Here is a 23,292-nt window from a genome sequence, read left to right as displayed (position 1 = left end):
TGCAGAGCTGTAAATTTGGTGGGTGCCTTTAGGGAACAATACTTACACATCAGAGAAATTCCCAGTGGCCTTGAAGAAGAATTGTAAGAAGACTTTCCTCAAATTTTATGTGTCTATTATATTAAATAGCTTCTAAAATGTAACATCAGTAAAGGTACTTGATTATATTTCTTTAATAAATTCAATTAAAAACTGAAGCTAATTCAGTTTTCTTAATATTTCATTAAAACCTGAAAGACACATAAATCAAGTTCTATTCTCACCAGTGTGTGGGGAAATAAGAATAAATGCTTGTTTCCAGGGCAACAATATCCACATAGCAGGGCCCTAGTTAGAGTCAACAGCAGAGAAGGGAAAGAGAATTTGCACATACTGTAAAAAGGGCACACATTCGTTCTATCTTCTCTGGGTTCCTTGGCCCACCATTCTTGTTCAGTCTCACCAGAAACCGCTCACTGAAATGTAGGAGAGAGAGACAGAGAAATGTAAGGGACTGCATGCTCGAGACCAAATAAAAAGGGCATTTATAGAGAAACCCTAAACACTTTCAGGACAGCCCATAGTGACAGGCAAGGCCAAAAGGACATGTCTAGTGGCAGGAGACTATCTTTCTTGCCAAGCAACGTACAACAGAGACTACAAACTGCTTCACAGGTGTTGCTGTTACTTGCCAGTTGTGGCTCTTACCTCCCTAAAGCTGTGTGCTCCCTGAGGGCCAAGCAATGAGGATTATGTCTTGTATTTCCCAAATACCCTCAAAGCTCTGGGCGTAACAGTAAGCCCATAAGAAGCATATACATTCTTTGATGTGAACACTCAGATCATCATAAAAATATTCATCACTCTAGGTCCGAAAGAGTCTACTTACCAGTTTACACCTTCCTATACAATTTTTGAGAATCATTTTAGAGCCAAGAAAAAATGTTACAGGGACTTACAAAAGTTTGGGTGAAAAGTAAAAAAGAAATAATGTACTGTAATTCAAGCTGTAATCAGAATTTAATAGGGCCATTAAGATATTTTATTCCTCAAACAATATAGGTTAAGTCTTGAAGGAAATTATTGGACTGAAGAACTTTAGAAACAGTGTTTGCAACATTCTGGAGAAATGTCTCCTTGCTCTCTTATCTCCTTCCTGCCCCTGTCTAGGATCTCATTCCCATCTCCTCATCCCAAGGTTCTCTACCAATTATAACAGGAAAACTGAGCCATGGCAAAGACAAAGTATGTGATTCTAAAAGTAATTTGCTTCTCCTGTGCCCAGAGTCATGTACTCATTACATCTATTAGGTATCAGTAAAAGGGCCAATACTAAAATACTGTACTAGAATTATAAGATATGTTATAATATCAGCTGCACAGGTTGCTTAGTTTGTTCACATATTCATTTGTTCATTTAGTCAACAAATAGTTATTAAGTTCTCTGTGCTAAACATAGGAACACAAATGTGAACACAATATATATAGGGCACTTTTCTTCCTAGAGCTCATGGTCCTTCCTAAAGCTTAACTTCCTAGGCAGTTAAACGTGCAGAAATGAAGCTCAGAAAAGATCTGGCTTTTATAAATCTGGCAAATATAAATTTGAGATGCTTCAGCCAGCGGATTAGATGGGAATAAGCAGGGAATATGCACAGAACAAGAAGAAAAGGGGCTTTGGTCAGAATCCTGAGGGACATTGATAATTAAGAAACAGGTAAAAGAAGAAGAACTAGCCAAGTAGACATGTAGGGACAAATAGAAAAACAGAAGAAAAATAAGAAGAATGGTGGGATGCTATGTTAGTTAAGGGAAAAAAGTGTCTGAAAGAGGAGGGAGGGGTCAAGGAGGCCCAAGGGCACTGAGAATCACATGAGACAACAATACAACAGTGTCCACAGGATGTTAAAACAGATGTCACTGGTGATTCTGGCAAGAACCGTTTTTGTGGAATGATAGTGAAAGAGGCTAGTGTGAGGAGTAAGAAATAAGGAAGCAGAAACAGTGAGTCGAGACCACTCTTTGAAGAGGTGAAGATGTGGAAGTGATGAACTTTTAGTTAAATGGGCATGTTGAGTTGAGGGAGGTCTTTGTTTAAAGATGGGGTAACCCATATATATTCAATTAATTTTCAATAAAAGTATCAAAATTCAGTAAGGGAGCACAGCAGTTTCAACAAATGGTGAACAATCCATATAAAAAATTAAACCTTGGGCTTCCCTGGTGGCGCAGTGGTTAAGAATCAGCCTGCCAATGCAGGGGACACTGGTTCGAGCCCTGGTCCGGGAAGATCCCACATGCCGCGGAGCAACTAAGCCCGTGCGCCACAACTACTGAGCCTGTGCCCTAGAGCTGGAGTGCCACAACTACTGAAACCTACGCACCTAGACCCTGTGCCCCGCAACAAGAGAAGCCACCACAATGAGAAGCCCATGCACTGCAACGAAGAGTAGCCCCTGTTCACCGCAACTAGAGAAAGCCTGCACACAGCAATGAAGACCCAACGCAGCCAAAAATAAATAAAATAAATAAATTAAAAAAAAATTAAACCTTGATCTTGCCTACAAGAAATGAACTTGAATTTATCATAGACCTAAATATAAGAGCTAAAACTATAAAACTGTAAGAATACACACATGAAAAATGAGACAAGTACCTTCGTGTATCTTGTTCACATTTGTTTTTCCATATTTAGCAGACAGTAGAAAAACCTTTGTGATCTCAGATTATTAAGCATATAACATGAATCACAAAATGATAAATTGGACTTTATAAAATTAAAACCATCTTCTCTTTGAAAGACACTGATAAGCAAATGAAAAGACAAGCTATAGACTGGAAGAAAATATTTACACTCACCTAAGAAAGGACTGTATTGAGAACATATAAAGTAAGCTCAGACGCAATAATAAATAACAACTCAAAAAATGGACCAAAAAATATGAACAGACCCTTCACCAAAGAATATACAGGGATGGAAAATAACCTCAAGAAAACATTATTAGTAACTAGAGAAACGTAAATTAAAAGCACAGTGAGATACCACTACACATGCACTAGAATGGCTAAAATTAAAGACTGAATATACCAAGGATTGGCAAGAATGTAGAGCAACTAGAACTCTAATAATCTGTTGAGGAGAATGTGAAATGGTACAGCCACTTTGGAAAACAGCCTGACAGTTTCTTATAAAGTCAAACATGCACTTACTATATGCACCAACAATTTTACTCCTAGGTATTGACTCAGAAGAAATGAAAACATATGTCCACACAAAGACCTGATTGTGAATGTTCATTGCAGCTTTATTCATAATCGCTAGAAACTGTAAAGAACCCAAATGTTCATCAGGAGATGAACAGACAGATATACCATTGTATGGTATACCCATACAATGGAATATTACTTCACAATAAAAAGAGCAAACTACTAAGATTTATAACAATATGGATGAATCTCAAAGGTATTATGCTAAGTGAAAGAAGGCAATCACAAAAGACAATATACTGTATGTCTCCATTTATAGTACATTCTAGAAACGTAAAATTATAGGAACAGAAATCACATCAGAAGTTGCCAAGACTGAGGAAGGAGGGCAGGGGTTGACTGCAAAGGTACATAAGGGAATTTTCTGGGGTGATGAAATGTCTGTTTCTTGACTATGGTAGTGGTTTCACAACTATAAATTTGTGAAAACTCATCAAACTATGCATTAAAAAGGGTGAATTTTACGATATGTAAATTGCAGTTCAATAAACCTGACTTCAAAAAAGATGGGACACACCTAAGAACATTTACATCTAATGGGAAAATGTTAGTAGAAGGGGAGAGATTGAAGACAGTGGAGAAAAAAATAATGGGTAAAGGAAAAAAAGGTTCCCACCTACTCAGGGAATTGTGAGAATCCAGGAGAGAGTTAAGGAGAAAACAACAGGTGTGGATACAAAAAAATCTGTAGTTTTAGTAATGGAGAGTTGAAGGTTAACAGAGAAACAGGAAATAAGAACATACGGGTAAAGTTTAGAAAAAAAAGACATCCAAAAACATCAGGAAAAATTCTCAAGACCATCTGAAAGAAAATGTAACTAGGAAAAGTAAAAATGATGGTTGTCACATGGACAAGTGCAAAGTGGAAAAAAGGACATTCAGTTGAGTCAATTTTCTCTCAAAAGTATAATCTTGAAACTCTAAAAGTCTCTCCATCTCTTTCACTACCTACCACTAGACTAGGCTACTACTGGACTGTAGCTGGGATTATTATAACAACTTCCCAGCTGATCTATTTCCCTTTTTGCCTCTCTATAATTCATTCTTCGGAGAGATTGATCCTTTTAAAATGTGAATCAGATTACACTACCTCCCATATTAAAAAATTTTTCATATAGTCAAAGTGATTTTTATACAAAGGTATCAAGACAATTCAATGAAGGAAAGAATAATATTTTTAACAAATGATGCTGAGACAACTGGAAATTCACATTCAAAAGAATGAAGTTGAATCTCTATTTCACACCATATGTAAAAATTAACTAAAAATGGATTATAGCTGTAAATGTATGAGTGAAAACTATATAACTCTTTAAAGAAAACATAAGCATAAATCTTCATGACCTTGGATTAAGCAATGGTTTCTTAGATAGGACTAGAATACTAAAAGCACAAGCAATGAAAGAAAAAAATAGGTAAGTTGGACTTCATCAAAATTAGAAACTTTTGTGCTTCAAAGGACATCATCAAGAAAGGGAAAGGTAATCCACTGAATGGAAGAAAATATTTTCAAATAATATATCTGATAAGGGACTTGTAGCTAGAATTTGTAAAGAACTCTTACAACTCAATAATAAAAGAACGAATAGACATTTCTACATCGAAGATAAACAAATGGCCAATAAGGATATGAAAAGCTGTTCAACATCATTAGCCATTAGGGAAATGCAAATCAAAACCACAATGGGGGCACTACTTCACTTCCACTAGAATGACTTTCATCAAAAAGACAGATAATAACAAGTGTAGACAAGGAGGTGGAGAAATTGGAACCATCATATAATGTTGGTGGGAATGTAAAATGGTGCAGTCACTTTGGAAAACAGTCTGGTGGTTCCTCAAAAGGTTAAACATAGTTTAACATATGACCCACCAATTCCATCCTTAAGTATATATCCAAGAGAAATGAAAATATATGGCCACACAAAAAAGTACATGAACATTCATAGCAGCATTTTTCATAATAGCCAAAAGATGAAAACCACCAAAATATCCAACAACAAATGAATGGATAAATAAAATATGGTAGGTATAGCCATATAATGGGTTATTATTTAGCCATAAAAGGAATGATGTATTGATATACACTACAATGTAGATGAACTTCAAAAACATCATGCTGAGTGATAGAAGCCAGACACAAAAGGCCACATATTGTATGACCCCATTTCTATGAAATGTCCAGAATAGGCAAATATATAGGAACAGAAAATAGATTAGTGGTTGCCTAGGGCTGGGGATTTGGCAGAAAATGAGGTGACTTGTAAAGGGTATGGAAATTCTCTTGGGGGTGATGAAAATGTTTTAAAATTGACTGTGGTAAAGTTTGCACAACTCCAATATACTAAAAGCCACTGAATTGTACCCTTTGAATAGATGAATTCTATAGTGTGTGAATTGTATCTAATAAAGCTGTTGCAAAATCAAACAACAGCAAACTTTTTCATGGCTTACTCTTGCTCTCAGATAAAATAAAAATACCATATGCTAACACATATATATGGAATCTAAGAACAAAAAAAAATGGTTATGAAGAACCTAGGGGCAGGACGGGAATAAAGACGCAGACCTACTAGAGAATGGACTTGAGGACACGGGGAGGGGGAAGGGTAATAAGCTGGGACAAATTGAGAGAGTGGCATGGACATATATACACTACTAAATGTAAAATCGATAGCTAGTGGGAAGCAGCCGCATAGCACAGGGAGATCAGCTCGGTGCTTTGTGACCACCTAGAGGGGTGGGATAGGGAGGGTGGGAGGGAGACGCAAGAAGGAAGAGATATGGGGATATATATATATGTATAGCTGATTCACTTTGTTATAAAGCAGAAACTAACACACCATTGTAAAGCAATTATACTCCAATAAAGATGTTAAAAAAAAAAATCAGATCTCTAAGGTCTCCAAGGCCTTGTGTGGAACATTCAGTGTTATCTTTATAGCCCCATCTCACAAGAGCCTTTCTTGCTTGCTATTCTCCATATACACTGTTCTCCTAGATACAAGTTTCTTGAACAAGCCAAGCTCCTTCTTGCTTTAGGACCTTTGCACATGCTGTTACCTCTGCCTGGAATACTGTTCTTTCAGCCCAAGTGGCTCGTTCAAATGCCAATTTCCCAGGGAAGCCAACTACAATGATGTTAGCAAGAGCAATACCCCTCCCCTCCCATACCCTCTCTCTCCTTTTCAGCACTTGGCACAAACTAATTATTTTCTTTCTTTATTATCTTTCTCTTACATGAGAGAATAAGCTCCCTAGTAATAAGGATGTTTGTTTACTGCTGTATCTCTAGTACTTCCAAGAGGCTAACCTACAATAGGTGCTCAATACATGTTGAATGAAAGAAGGTGGAAGTTCCCTGAAGAATTGCTGTGTGGTGTGTGGAAGCCTGCTGACAAAGGTCACCATAAACTGGATGGGTAGCATCACCATCATACTATGCAGAAACACTGATGAGCCAACAGTGAGCAAACAAGATGGTCAGGACAAACCAACCTTCTAACTTGGTGGATAAAGACTGAGAAACATCAAGCATGTTGTGGCAGTCAGAGTCTCCCAGCTACTCACTAAAATCCATGTTCTCTGTTTCTTCTTGGGCAGGCAGATAGACTATACTTCTCAGCCTCCCTTATAGTTGGGTGTGGCCATATAATGAGCTCTAAACACTGAATGCAGATAGAAGTGATGTACACCACTTCTCAGCTTAGCCCTAAACACGGGTTACATGTTTGTCTTCACGCTCTTTCCCCTTTCAGATGCCTAGAGTGGAGATGACCCCACAGGGCAACGTTGGGGCCATCTACTGGCGTTGACAGAGTATTTATTAGTCTGAGTCCCTGAATGATTGTATGGATGAGTCCCACCCTAGTTACTGCAAATTCACCCACCTGGTATCAGTATACAAGCAAGAAATACATTTCTATTGTGCTTGAGCTGTTATGCATTTTTGTCTAACTGTTACAGAAGTTGATCTATCTTAATACGTATAAATGCATATAACAACCACTCAATTAGTTGTTAACTTGATAGATGAAAATAAAAACAATTTTAAGAAGTTTATGCCTTTTCAAGAGAATTTATCATTACTCCTGTTCTCTTCTTTGGAAGGAAGACATACAACTGCTCTCACCCTCACATTACCTCTCTCAGTGAATCTCTCAAGCACAGACATCTACCAAGCAGGCTGCCATTTGGAGCTTCTTGTTACCAAACTAGAGAAAGGGGTGCTATTCGGAGGGGCTACACCAAGCTGTGATCCAAAGAAAAAAGGGTAGATAAAACAAATTCCAGGGTAGACAGTATTGCTGGCCCTATGAGAACCCAAGAACTTCTCTTTCTCCTCAACAGTAAAAGGAGGCCCCTAAGGTGGTTCTCCCAGTGCCCAGTTGAGCTTCACATTTCCTAGAGCCTTTCACACTCCCGGTATCACCTGGCTTTCTTCACAGTTTGTGAGACTGAAAATAACTGTTTTTTGTTTGTTTGTTTGTTTCATTTCAAAGGGCTCTAGGTACAAATTGAATTACTTCCTGTTTTGCTGGCTTCACCAATGGGTATGAAATAAATGCTGCTTTCTGTTAACATTCAAACTATCTGAAGGCAAATATCTACCCAATGTTTCCTAATTTGGCAACAGCTGTTCTGCAAAAGAAGTGGTCAATATTGCTGGGAAATATTGCATTTCCAGAGAAATACAATATTACAGAGAGGTTTCTACCCTCTAGGACTTCTCAGAGGCTTAAAATGTTATGTGTTTAAGTACCAATGGGACAGGTGACTTTTGACTCCACAACCTGCCTTTGCATAAGGCGATGGAATCTGTACAAATACAATTTGATAAATGCTGAGTGAATCTATTTGCCAACTAGAGGCATGACTCCTTTTCATATATCCCAACAGTGTGAAAGGAACTGTGGCCAAAGAAAAAAATTTATTTATGAGATTTTACAAACATCCACACCTCTATATGAGAGCAACGGGTCAGTTTTTCTCCTAATACTCTGGGTAAGAAAACTCTAATTCTTTCAAGAGAAAAAAGAGATGGTTAAATTCTTATTCTTCAATAAGCAACATTATGAGAGAACTGCTCTACATTTACTTGTCTTTATGATGAGCTATGCATAAACAGTATATGAAGTTACATTAATTTCATATTATTGAGCAAGTTCTTACAAATGAAATCCATAATTTGAATCTGTGACAAGTCTAATAGAGTCTTAATTTTAAGATCACTTGCTTTTATGAGAGTTCTAATTCCTGGGTGGTACTGCATTTCATACACTTCACCATTGATGGTAATTCATGCATGCCTAACAGCAAATGTTTGGTGACCAACAATGAGGTGCTAGTCTATGCCAGGCACTGAGGCAGAGACAAAGTCTTTAATCCTTAGGGAGGTTATTTCCTGAAGACACTGGTTTGGAAATATAAGCACACGCCTCAAATAAATGCAGAGGAATCCTCCCGACTCTTTCAATTTAATCTTCATGTTTCTAATTTGGGCCTCTGTGGAGATGGATGCCAACTACTTAGCATCTCTCTCATGATCACCCCCAGGTGCTTGAAAACAGTAATTAGCCCCAAGGCCATACTACACTGTATAACCCAACAGATTAGGAAATCTCTATTATAATTTCCTCACAAATGCATTTTCCAATTTAGATCCTTGGCTTTATTTCTCAATTTCTTCAAGTTTTCCCACTTCATTCTAAATCACAGAGAGTAGAAATGCATAAAGGGGTTTCATTAAGGCAAATCACTGCTGTGGTTTTCAAATTTATTTTTAGTATCAACCTTTCCCTTTTTTACAACAAGACCTTACACTATTCACCAACACATGAAAAATTTTAAAATATAGCTACTTTGTGCAAACAAAGGAGAGAAATGGAAATTTCTCCCTGCAGACTCAGGAGCAGCAGACTAAATTCCCACAATCAACTTGATGTACCCTACATATGTGGAATATCTGACTAGAAAATGAATCATCCCAAAATTGAGGCAGTGGACTTTGGAAGCAACTGTAGACTTGGGGTTTGCTGTCTGTGACTGATTTGTTTCTGATTTTTATGTTTATCTTAGTATAGTTTTTAGCGCTTGTTATCACTGGTGGATTTGTGTTTACTGGTATGGTTGCACTCTTTAAAAAAATTTTTTTTTTTAAATTTTAATAACTTTATTTATTTATTTACGTATTTTTCTTTCTTTTTTCTCCCTTTTCTTCTGAGCCATGCGGCTGACAGGGTCTTGGTGCTCCAGCCTGGTGTCAGGCCGGAGCCTCTGAGGTAGGAGAGACAAGTTCAGGACACTGGACCACCAGAGACCTCCAGGCCCCATGTAATATCAATTGGTGAGAGCTCTCCCAGAGATCTCTGTCTCAACGCTAAGACACAGCTCCACCCAATGGCCAGCAAGCTCCAGTGCTGGACGCCCCATGCCAAACAACTAGCAAGACAGGAACACAACCCCACCCATTAGCAGAGAGGCTGCCTAAAATCATACTAAGCTCACAGACATCACAAAACGCACCACCGGACATGGCTCTGCCCAATAGAAAGACAAGATCCAGCCCCACCCACCAGAACAGAGGCACCAGTCCCCTCCACCAGGAAGCCTAAACAAGCCACTGAACCAACCTCACCCACTGGGGGCAGACACCAAAAACAATGGGAACTACGAATCTGCAGCCTGTGAAAAGGAGGCCACAAACACAGTAAGTTAAACAAAATGAGAAGACAGAGAAATATGCAGCACATGAAGGAGCAAGGTAAAAACCCACCAGACCAAACAAATGAAGAGGAAATAGGCAGCCTTCCTGAAAAAGAATTCAGAATAATGATAGTAAAGATGATCCAAAATCTTGGAAATAAAATGGAGAAAATACAAGAAATGTTTAACAAGGACCAAGAAGAACTAAAGAGCAAACAAACAATGATGAACAAAAAAATAAATAAAATTAAAAATTCTCTAGAAGGAATCAGTAGCAGAATAACTGAGGCAGAGGAATGGATAAGTGACCTGGAACCTAAAATAGTGGAAATAACTGCCACAGAGCAGAATAAAGAAAAAAGAATGAAAAGAATTGAGGACAGTCTCAGAGACCTCTGGGACAACATTAAACACACCAACATTCCAATTATAGGGGTCCCAGAAGAAGAAGAGAAAAAGAAAGGGCCTGAGAAAATATTTGAAGAGATTATAGTTGAAAACTTCCCTAACACGGGACAGGAAATAGTCAATCAACTCCAGGAAGCGCAGAGAGCCCCATATAGGATAAATCCAAGGAGAAACACGCCAAGACACATATTAATCAAACTAACAAAAATTAAATACAAAGAAAAAATATTAAAAGCAGCAAGGGAAAAGCAACAAATAACATACAACGGAATTCCCATAAAGTTAACAGCTGATCTTTCAGCAGAAACTCTGCAAGTCAGAAGGGAGTGGCAGGATATATTTTAAGTGATGAAAGGGAAAAACCTACAACAAGATTACTCTACCCAGCAAGGATCTCATTCAGGTTCAACGGAGAAATTAAAACCTTTACAGACAAGCAAAGGCTAAGAGAATTCAGCACTACCAAACCAACTCTACAACAAATGCTAAAGGAACTTCTCTAGGCAGGAAACACAAGAGAAGGAAAAGACCTACAAAAACAAACCCAAAACATTTAAGAAAATGGTAATAGGAACATACATATCGATATTTACCTTAAATGTAAATGGATTAAATGTTCCAACCAAAAGACATAGCCTGGCTGAATGGATACAAAAACGAGACCCGTATATATGCTGTCTACAAGAGACCCACTTCAGACCTAGGGACACATACAGACTGAAAGTGAGGGGATGGAAAAAGACAGTCCATGCAAATGGAAATCAAAAGAAAGCTGGAGTAGCAATTCTCATATCAGATAAAATAGACTTTAAAATAAAGAATGTTACAAGAGACAAGGAAGGACACTACATAATGATCAAGGGATCAATCCAAGAAGAAGACATAACAATTATAAATATATATGCATCCAACATAGGAGCACCTCAATACATAAGGCAACTGCTAACACCTATAAAAGAGGAAATCGACAGTAACACAATAATAGTGGGGGACTTTAACACCTCACTTACACCAATGGACAGATCATCCAAAATGAAAATAAATAAGGAAACAGAAGCTTTAAATGACACAATAGACCAGATAGATTTAATTGATATTTATAGGACATTCCATCCAAAAACCGCAGATTACACTTTCTTCTCAAGTGCGCATGGAACATTCTCCAGGATAGATCACATCTTCGGTCACAAATCAAGCCTCAGTAAATTTAAGAAAACTGAAATCATATCAAGCATCTTTTCTGACCACAAGGCTATGAGATTAGAAATGAGTTATGGGGACAAAAACGTAAAAAACACAAACACATGGAGGCTAAACAATACGTTACTAAATAACCAAGAGATCACTGAGGAAATCAAAGAGGAAATCAAAAAATACCTAGAGACAAATGACAATGAAAACACGACGATCCAAAACCTATGGGATGCAGCAAAAGCAGTTCTAAGAGGGAAGTTTATAGCTATACAAGCCTACCTCAAGAAACAAGAAAAATCTCAAGTAAACAATCTAACCTTACACCTAAAGAAACTAGAGAAAGAAGAACAAACAAAACCCAAAGTTAGCAGAAGGAAAGAAATCATAAAGATCAGAGCAGAAATAAATGAAATAGAAGCAAAGAAAACAATAGCAAAGATCAATAAAACTAAAAGCTGGTTCTTTGAGAAGATAAACCAAATTGATAAGCCATTAGCCAGACTCATCAAGAAAAAGAGGGAGAGGATTCAAATCAATAAAATTAGAAATGAAAAAGGAGAAGTTACAACAGACACCACAGAAATACAAAGCATCCTAAGAGATTACTACAAGCAACACTATGCCAATAAAATGGACAACCTGGAAGAAATGGACAAATTCTTAGAAAGGTATAACCTTCCAAGACTGAACCAGGAAGAAACAGAAAATATGAACAGACCAATCACAAGTAATGAAATTGAAACTGTGATTAAAAATCTTCCAACAAACAAAAGTCCAGGACCAGACGGCTTCACAGGTGAATTCTATCAAACATTTAGATAAGAGCTAACACCCATCCTTCTCAAACTCTTCCAAAAAATTGCAGAGGAAGGAACACTCCCAAACTCATTCTATGAGGCCACCATCACCCTGATACCAAAACCAGACAAAGATACTACAAAAAAAGAAAATTACAGACCAATATCACTGATGAACATAGATGCAAAAATCCTCAACAAAATACTAGCAAACAGAATCCAACAACACATTAAAAGGATCATACACCACGATCAAGTGGGATTTATCCCAGGGATGCAAGGATTCTTCAATATACGCAAACCAATCAATGTAATACACCATATTAACAAATTGAAGAATAAAAACCATATGATCATCTCAATAGATGCAGAAAAAGCTTTTGACAAAATTCAACACCCATTTATGATAAAAACTCTCCAGGGCTTCCCTGGTGGCACAGTGGTTGAGAATCTGCCTGCCAATGCAGGGGACACGGGTTCGAGCCCTGGTCTGGGAGGATCCCACGTGCCGCGGAGCAACTAGGCCCGTGAGCCACAATCACTGAGCCTGCGCGTCTGGAGCCAGTGCTCTGCAGCAAGAGAGGTCACGATAATGAGAGGCCCGCACACCGCGATGAAGAGTGGCCCCCACTTGCCGCAACTAGAGAAAGCCCTCGCACAGAAACGAAGACCCAACACAGCCATAAATAAATAAATAAATAAACCCAGAAGTTAAAAAAAAAAAAAAAAAACTCTCCAGAAAGTGGGCATAGAGGGAACCTACCTCAACATAATAAAGGCCATATACAACAAACCCACAGCAAACATCATTCTCAATGGTGAAAAACTGAAAGCATTTCCTCTAAGATCAGGAATGAGATAAGGATGTCCACTCTCACCACTATTATTCAACATAGTTTTGGAAGTCCTAGCCATGGCAATCAGAGAAGAAAAAGAAATAAAAGGAATACAAATTGGAAAAGAAGAAGTAAAACTGTCACCGTTTGCAGATGACATGATACTATACATAGAGAATCCTAAAACTGCCACCAGAAAACTACTAGAGCTAACTAATGAATTTGGTAAAGTTGCAGGATACAAAATTAATGCACAGAAATCTCTTGTATTCCTATACACTAATGATGAAAAATCTGAAAGAGAAATTATGGAAACACTCCCATTTACCATTGCAACAAAAAGAATAAAATACCTAGGAATAAATCTACCTAGGGAGACAAAAGACTAGAAAACTATAAGACACTGATGAAAGAAATTAAAGATGATACCAACAGATGGAGAGATATACCATGTTCTTGGATTGGAAGAATCAATATTGTGAAAATGACTATACTACCCAAAGCAATCTACAGATTCAATGCAATCCCTATCAAATTACCAATGGCATTTTTTACAGAACTAGAACAAATCATCTTAAAATTTGTATGGAGACACAAAAGGCCCTGAATAGCCAAAGCAGTCTTGAGGGAAAAAAACGGAGCTGGAGGAATCAGACTCCCTGACTTCAGACTATACTACAAAGTTACAGTAATCAAGACAATATGGTACTGGCACAAAAACAGAAACATAGATCAATGCAACAGGATAGAAAGCCCAGAGATAAACCCACACACCTATGTTCAACTAATCTATGACAAAGGAGGCAAAGACATACAATGGAGAAAAGACAGTCTCTTCAATAACTGGTGCTGGGAAAACTGGACAGCTACATGTAAAAGAATGAAATTAGAATACTCCCTAACACCATACACAAAAATAAACTCAAAATGGATTAGAGACCTAAATGTAAGACTGGACACTATAAAACTCTTAGAGGAAAACATAGGAAGAACACTCTTTGACATAAATCACATCAAGATCTTTTTTGATCCACCTCCTAGAGTAATGGAAATAAAAACAAAAATAAACAAGTGGGACCTAATGAAACTTCAAAGCTTTTGCACAGCAAAGGAAACCATAAACAAGACGAAAAGACAACCCTCAGAATGGGAGAAAATATTTGCAAACAAATCAACGGACAAAGGATTAATCTCCAAAATATATAAACAGCTCATTCAGCTCAATATTAAAGAAACAAACAACCCAATCCAAAAATGGGCAGAAGACCTAAATAGACATTTCTCCAAAGAAGACATACAGATGGCCACGAAGCACATGAAAAGATGCTCAACATCACTAATTATTAGAGAAATGCAAATCAAAACTACAATGAGGTATCACCTCACACCAGTTAGAATGGGCATCATCAGAAAATCTACAAACAACAAATGCTGGAGAGGGTGTGGAGAAAAGGGAACCCTCTTGCACTGTTGGTGGGAATGTAAATTGATACAGCCACTATGGAGAACAATATGGAGGTTCCTTAAAAAACTAAAAATAGAATTACCATATGACCCAGCAATCCCACTACTGGGCATATACCCAGAGAAAACCATAATTCAAAAAGACACATGCACCCCAACGTTCATTGCAGCACTATTTACAATAGCCAGGTCATGGAAGTAACCTAAATGCCCATCGACAGATGAATGGATAAAGAAGTTGTGGTACATATATACAATGCAATATTACTCAGTCATAAAAAGGAACGAAATTGAGTCACTTGTTGAGACGTGGATGGATATAGAGACTGTCATACAGAGTGAAGAAAGTCAGAAAGATAAAAACAAATATCGTATATTAACGCATGTATGTGGAACCTAGAAAAATGGTACAGATGAACCGGGTTGCAGGGCAGAAGTTGAGACACAGATGTAGAGAACAAACGTATGGACACCAAGGGGGGAAAACTACGGTGGGGTGGGGATGGTGGTGTGCTAAATTGGGCGATTGGGATTGACATGTATACCGTGATGTGTATAAAATTGATGACTGATTAAAAATAAATAAATAAATAAATAAATAAATAATAAAAACAACCTTTTTACCAGTCTTAAAAAAAAAAAAAAAAAAAGAGCCATGTACCAGAATGTTCATTGCAGCACTGTTTACAATAGCCAGGACATGGAAGCAACCTAAGTGTCCATCGACAGATGAATGGATAAAGAAGATGTGGCACATATATATAATAGAATATTACTCAGCCATAAAAAGGAACAAAATTGAATTATTTGTAGTGAGGTGGATGGACCTAGAGTCTGTCATACAAAGTGAAGTAAGTCAGAAAGAGAAAAACAAATACAATATGCTAACACATATATATACGGAATCTAAAAAAAAAATGGTTCTAATGAACTTAGGGGAGGACAGGAATAAAGATGCAGACATAGAGAATGGACTTGAGGACACAGGGAGGGGGAAGGGTAAGCTGGGATGAAGTGAGAGAGTAGCACTGACATATATACACTACCAAACGTAAAACAGATAGCTAGGTGGAAGCAGCTGCATCGCACAGGGAGATCAGCTCGGTGCTTTGTGACCACCTAGAGGGGTGGGATAGGGAGGGAGATGCAAGAGGGAGGGGATATGGGGATATATATATACATATAGCTGATTCACTTTGTTATACAGCAGAAACTAACACAACATTATAAAGCAATTATACTCCAATAAAGATGTTAAAAAAAAAAAGACACCTGTTCTCCTTGCTTAAAAAAAAAAATACAGCTACTTTGGTTGAATCAGAGGCAGGGAGAAGGGACAGAAGCAGGAATCTTTCCTACTCAGGCCTCTCTCCTAACCACCACCTGTCCCTGAGACACCTCAGGGCTCCAAAAAACATTTTTATGACTCCTACTACAATTCAAGAGTTCTTGGACTTCCCTGGTGGCGCAATGGTTGAGAATCCACCTGCCAATGCAGGGGACACGGGTTCAAGTCCTGGTCCGGGAAGATCCCACATGTTGTGGAGCAACTAAGCCCGTGCGCCACAACTACTGAGCCCATGCGCCACAACTACTGAAGCCCGCGTGCCTAGAGCCTGTGCTCCGCAACAAAAGAAACCACTGCAATGAGAAGTCCACGCACCGTAACGAAGAGTAGCCCCCGCTCGCCGCAACTAGAGAAAGCCCGTGCACAGCAAAGAAGACCCAACGCAGCCAAAAATAAATTTATTTAAAAAAAAAAAAAAAGAGTTCTTTCTAGCCTTCCTCTCTCCTTTTTATTATTTCAACAAGCATTCGTGAACACCTATCATGTTCCAGAAACTACGCAAGATGCTGGGAATGGAGAAATGAAATGGTCCCTATCTTCAAAGGTTCTGAGTCTACTGGGAGAGAGACACACATAAAACAAAAATTGCAACACAATGTGAAAATGCTATAATTAATTGCACAGAAATGGGCCGACAAGCTCCACTGGGATGAAGGTAGGCTGCCTAAATGAGACACTGGGACAAATTCTTGCAATTTTGCTAGACTTTTAGCATTTGGTAAGGGTAGTTAGAGATGAAGAGAAGGGGGTTCCAGGAGAAGAGTGTGCCAAGTACAGACCCTCTTAAGTATGAGGCACCTTGAGGGTAGGGAAGCTCAGATCATGAGTTAAGAGGGCACGGGAGAGCTGGGGCGTGTTGTGCAATGTAGAGTGGACAAACCCATGGAGTAGATTATATGTGAGGGTTGTCCCAGCTTGGCTAACACCAGGAGTACCTCCCAGCTTATTAAAAGTACAGATTGCTGTGTCCCATCCCAGATCTTCTGGATCAGAATCTCTAGAGGAGAGGACTCCTGGAGGGGGCGCAAGAATCTGTATTTTTAAAAAGGTCTCAATTGGTTCTTAGGATTAGCAAGTTTGGAAAACCCCATTATGGGCCTTACAGAAGATCTGAAAATTCAACTATGAGAAGCAATGTTGATCTCATAAGTTTTTAGGATGATCACTAGGGCTGCAGTGTGGAAGGCAGGTTGGTAACATAGAAAATACTCCAAAGACAAAGCAGAGTAGCCCCAGCAAGCTATGATGCAGTTTTGGGACCGAAGAGAGGTGAATGGATGCGAGATGTATTTAGGGGACAAAGCTGACCAGATTTAGCAGTTAACTGAATGTGGTAGTGTCAACCAGAGAAGATACAAGGAGGAAGATATAAAGTTCAGAAGTGCATACTGGATTTGAGGTCTCTGGGACATGTAGGTGAACAAAAAAATAGGCAGCTGGAAGCCCAAGCCTGAAGCTCAGGGGAAGATGTGGGGGGGCGGCAACAGCGGCCCCTTAATGAGTGTCTTCTGTGTACCAGGCATTGTTTAAAGTGTTTCTTTTCTTGCCTAATTGCATTTAATCCTCATAACGGTTATTTCGCCTCTGAAGAAACTGAGAGTCAAAGTTTCTCACCTGAAATAAAAAGGTAGAGTGGTACAGTTAGAATTCAAATCTGAAGCTGTCTGACTTCAAAGCCCATGCTTTACCTGTATTTCATCTTATGAAATAAGCATTGGGAAAAGAAAGTGTGTGGTGGAAGGGAGGAGGGGATCCCTAGGCAAATATATCTGGGAAATGCTGCAAACCACATCCTGCCCTAGATATGCACAGTGAGTGTCTGTGAATGAAACCTAGCTAGCCCCAGGATCCCGATCACCCACATGGGGCACCTGACCCTTCTGATTAGAAAGGCCATGCCAAGCCCCATTCCAGCTCTGCTGGTGGCACCTAGTCTCTTTGAGGTTCATGGCATTCTCCACCCAAAAGACTGAGAGATCGGGGAGGGGGAATACTTTGTCTGATTTGGAACAAGCAGAAAATTGTCTGAATGACAAATGATCCCAGAAAACAGATTCTTTCCATTTTCTCTAAAGCAAAAGAGACACTTGAGTAAATCTGTTATCACATATTCTGAAAATTACAATAGCATTGCTATAATTATACAGCCCCTACAAGGTCTTTAGAAATCATGTACTTCTCATGAAAATGAACAAAATGGTAACTTAATGATCAGTTACGCAGGGAGCTACAAACAGTTGTTTTTACTCTAATGATTTATGCTCCCACCCCAGGATCAGGCTTCCAATTCTAACAATAAAAAGCATGTAAATGAATAAATGGGGGTGAAGTGAGCGTGAGACTCCGCTGACAGGACAGCACAATGCTGAGTCAGTTCATCTTTGCCATCTCCAACATCAAGCCATAATGCTTCTGAGGAAGGTGTACCTCCATGTGAGGAAGGTGGGGGCAGGGGGATTGACCCTGTCTTCTTTATGACTTGCTAACCATGCCTACGGGGACTAAAGAAGTGCCACACTTCTTCACTGCTCAGCTGAAGGTCAAGCAGTCTTAAGTATTCTAGAAAAGTAACCATGCTAGCCCTTGAGGTCAAAAAAGCAATGTTAAAACAGCAGCTGCCATCTTGGCTGCTCTCATTCTATCTTCCTGATCTTTTTTTTTTTTTTAAATAAATTTATTATTTATTTATTTATTTATTTTTGGGTGTGTTGAGTCTTCGTTTATGTGCGAGGGCTTTCTCTAGTTGCGGCAAGTGGGGGCCACTCTTCAGCGCGGTGCGTGGGGCCTCTCACTGTCGCGGCCTCTCTTGTTGCGGAGCACAGGCTCCAGACGCGCAGGCTCAGTAGTTGTGGCTCACAGGCCCAGTTGCTCCACGGCATGTGGGATCTTCCCAGACCAGGGCTCGAACCCGTGTCCCCTGCATTGGCAGGCAGATTCTCAACCACTGCGCCACCAGGGAAGCCCTATCTTCCTGATCTTGCTTACCTCCTCCCTCTTTACCCAGCACTTATATTGATAATCTTTTGTTCTGTGATTTCCAGTTCTTTGTTCATGATGTGAACATTACTGTTCTTTTTAATTTCATTCCTTTACTCACGTTTTTCTCTGTTTAGCATAATACCCCACACCCTACAGATCTGGCCTGTTGTAACTACATAAATCCTCTGATTAATGATACCAGAATACATATTATTTACACTTATTAACTTGTTCTTGTCACTATTTCTGCTGCTGTTTCTGTGCCTCAGTGAAGCAAAGACTTGCTGTTTAAAAGGTCATGAGGGAGTCCTGATGGGAAGAGCAGAGCTTACAAAAGCCAAAATAAACATACACAGAATAGAAAAATTTTGATTGTTTCCTGAACAGAAGCTAGAAAACTCAGTCAATGTGAAAACCAAATAAATATTTATATCTGTCAGACATTCTACTAGATATTTTCTAGGCTTTTAAAGTATGACTGAGAAGCTCAGGAATAATCTCAGGGAACAAACAGCAAATAAAGATTTCCTAAGTACTAAAACTTTGAATGAAGGGTTTAAGAATTCTAATTTTTTAAAAGTTTAAGATATAGGAACAGTGTCCACTGCACTATGTCAAAATCTTTCTTACTTTCCCTTAATATTGAAAAATTGATATTATTTAAAAAACAATATTATAGTAACATAGCTAACATGGTATAGAGATAAGACTTCAACTTAAGTCTGTAAGTTGTAATATTAAGCCTGTACTAGTTCCTGTAGTCAATTGTCTTTCATGATACATATTTAAATAGTGAAAGTAAGATTTAATATTGATCAAAAAGAAAGAAACCAATTTAAAAATAGTATGTCTCTAAATATCATATACCTAGAAATGTGCACAAATGGATAGATCTGAGACTACAAAGGACTTTCTCCTTAATTTTCCTCTTTTGCTTCATGTCTTTCCCTCCTCTTGATATCCTGTGCACACAGACTAAGTCTACCCTTTCAGCCATGGTCCTGCACAACTACTTCACCAGATCTCTCCCACCAGGTTCTATGCCGTGCCATTATAATATGGTAGCCACTAGCCACATGTTGTTATCTATATTTAAATTTAATTAAAATTAATAAAATTAGTAACTCAGTTCTCAGTCACACAGGCCACATTTCAAGTGCTAAACAGCCACATGTAGCTAGTGGCTACCATGCAGACCATAATCTTCTGCCATATATAGAACATTTATATCATCCTAGAAAGTTCTATTGGACAGCACAGCTCTATAGGGTCAGGGGAGGGAGTGGTCACTGAGACAAAGAGCTCTGTATTACTGCACAGCAGCATTGTTCCAAAGCACAAAATTATAATGCTGTCAACACTAGGGTCAGGATACACAGGTGGGGTTTTGGGGTTGGAGGAAAGGTGTTCAGAGGTCCAGGTTCAGGAATGGCACTCTTCCGGGCAGGTGTTCCTGGTCTCTAAGGCTTAGAAATGGGCACGTGATAGGCAAGTAGACTTCTGAAAACCTAGCAATCAAAGCATAGATGAGGAAGTCTACACAGATGAGCTGGACCAAAATTGTGAGCCAGGAGTATAGGGCCCAAGTAAGGCAGTCTAAGATGTCAATGGCCAGGGATCTGGAACAAGAATCTAGGAAGTCAGATAGCACATAAAGAATTGCCAGTGAGCAGGTCCCATGTGGTCTGCCCTTTGGCCCCTTCTTAACTTTTTGTTGAGAGTGGGGCAGCCTTGAGACCCAGATGTGTGCATAAAGTAACTTGCAGCTTCACAAAAGATCTGCTCTACCTGTGCTTAGGGCTGGGACAAGACAGCCAGATATTTGTGCAGACTTGAATTGGGGATTTGGCAGTTTCTGAGTACTCTAATCAGTACAGGTTGTACATTATTTTTAAGTAAATACAATCTCTTCTCTGCATTTAGAACATTGCCGCAGTAGGCACAAATTCACTGCACGTGTCAAGACAGGCCTAGTCAACTCTGGCCTGCCTGCCAAGGTACTAAAGGGTAATCTACAACACAGACATAGTCAGAGTTTGCCTTCCCCATTTATTTTACATATTTCCTATATATTAAGGTGGACCATAAACAAATGAGCATCTTCTGAAGCCCAGGCCTTTTGGGAATATATCCAAGTATCTTCAGTAGCCTTCCATCTCTAGGACTCTGCCCTTCAGCTCAGTCTATCCCAAGATATATCTATACCCCAAGATACATCTCCTGCAAACATGGCTTGAACTATATGACTTCCTTTCTTAAAAGAGAAACTTTCAGTGGTGTTCTGTCTCTGTAGATAAAGCCCACAAGCCTCCACCTAGTAGTCCAGGCCCTGTGGCACCTGTCCTCTCTCTGCCTTCCTAGGTTCTCCTATTTCCATCAACATACCCTTGTTTCTGGTCAGATGGGCCTGCCTGCCTTTCCCTGAAAGTACTCTTTTTTTGCCCACTGCATCTTATCTTCCCACTTCTCTCTGCTGCTCAAACCCCGCCTAACCTTTGAGGCCCAGCTCAAATGCGCAGTGTCAGAAAGGTTTCTATGACCCATCAGTCAGAAGGGACCTGTTCCTTCTCTGACATCGAACCATTTATGGCAGTGACTCTGATAGGCTAGCATTAGAGCTGGTTGTGTACGTATGTGGCACCTTTTCTGTACAGAAAAGAGTTAATGTAGCAGGCCTGAGACTGTTATCTTTAGAAAGGCCTGCTTGCAAGGTTAGCCTTTGGCTGGCATCTGGGAATTGGCTCTTAGAGTGTTCCCAACAGTTAAGGGTGGCTCACTGTGCCTAGACTATTTGTGTGAACAATATGGTTTATGCTGAACACTTGCTTCCCTTCTGGACATCTTGTACACGCTAAGCAGAGGGCCCCTACGTGACAGGCCCCAATAAATGTTGGTTGCTGAATCTCTAATGGGCCTCCTAGAGCAGAAATACTGCACACATGCTGCTGCATTTTAACTGGAGATGTGTGCTCTGTGTGACCCCTCATGTGAAGGAGAGAGCATAAGGAAGGCTGTGCGTGGACCCCTTCAGACTCTACCTGTGTCCTTCTTCCTTATGAGCCACTGGTGTATCCTTACTACTTCGCTGTAATAAATCTCAGCCACGAGTACAACTATATGCTGAGTCCCATGAGTCTTTCTAGTGAATGACCACTAGGGGTTGTCCTGGGGATCTCCACACATCCTTTAAGTCCAGTGTCCTTGTCTGTAAAGCAGCAGGGACTGTGCCTCCTACATCTCTGCAACCCTCAAAGAATCAAGCACAGAAGTTTACAGTTTCTAGAGACCTGACTTATAATAACTTTATAAGGACTATGCAATTAAAATACCAAGGTAGCTGAGGGCAAAATGAAAAATAATAAAGGGGCAGTTTTCCCCAAAGAAGGTTCCTATTTGTATACACACAGCTTTTTCCTGCTTTAAAGGCTCTCAGGGGCTTCACAGCAATAAATGAGTATGCTGAATGTGCCTGCTGCTGCCACAGGGCTCTTACGACTTCCTAGCTTGATGGAGTCTCTCTGCTATCCCGCCACCTAGACAAAGCTAACAGAGACTCTGTCACTTGAGGTCCTAGGGGAGGCTACCTGCCAGACGCGCAGCAAAAGCAGGGCCTCTGTGGTGGGAAGAACCTTTTCAGTGGCGACATACCTATATTTGCCCTTCCTGTCTTTTAGAGGGAAGCACACAAAAACACTGATGTTTGGACTCAAGAGCAAAGTTCCAACGCATATAAAAACAACAATTATGAATATTTATTGAGATTTACTATCCGCCAGGGCCTGATCTAAGGACTTGACACGTATTACCACCTTGATGATGTAGACACTAACACTACTATTTCACAGTTGAGGAAATGGCAGCACAGAGGGGTTAAGCAGCCTAGCTTATTTGGCAGCACTAACCATGGTAAGGCAGGTAGGCTCTAGCAGGAGTGTGAGTTCAGGGAGCTTAGAACAAGGGCAAGGACAGACCTCAAAGGTCAAGTCCAGGAATCCTGAGTACTCCTGAATTACAGGGCTGAGGCTGAAGAATTTCAAGCGGGGCTGGTATTGGGGATGGACCATGGATAGACTGAATTATCTTCAGGGGCAGGAGGATGAAGCCACAGACTGATCACGGCTGACCACACCCTGATGGAGGGGCAGACTGTGGAGGGAGAGTAGGTAGATGGGATGAGGTGGATGCCAAGGCATAGGTCACAAAATAGCAAAGGGACTATTTCCAGAGTGGGTCTTTTATACCTTAAAGGAGAGTTCTCAGCCTGGGGTCAGACAGGTTTTAGAAACTCTGTGTACCCTCAGAGGAAGGACGTAAA

General features: G+C 39.7%; 1 protein-coding gene across 4 annotated transcripts in view; it reads right to left on the bottom strand.

The window, feature by feature from the left end:
- Window positions 1-23,292, bottom strand: part of DOCK3 (dedicator of cytokinesis 3) — a 385,395-nt gene that overhangs the window by 131,055 nt on the left and 231,048 nt on the right. For all 4 annotated transcript variants that reach the window (XM_036869659.1, XM_036869661.1, XM_036869660.1 and 1 more), the window contains exon 10: window positions 374-455. In XM_036869659.1, coding sequence (XP_036725554.1) covers window positions 374-455 — 82 coding nt within the window. The remainder of the gene's footprint in view (window positions 1-373; window positions 456-23,292) is intronic.

The sequence above is a fragment of the Balaenoptera musculus genome, chromosome 11 (assembly GCF_009873245.2).
Source record: "Balaenoptera musculus isolate JJ_BM4_2016_0621 chromosome 11, mBalMus1.pri.v3, whole genome shotgun sequence".
NCBI lineage: Eukaryota > Metazoa > Chordata > Mammalia > Artiodactyla > Balaenopteridae > Balaenoptera > Balaenoptera musculus.
Note: the sequence above shows the minus strand (reverse complement) of the source record. Positions and strands in the feature narration are given on the sequence as shown.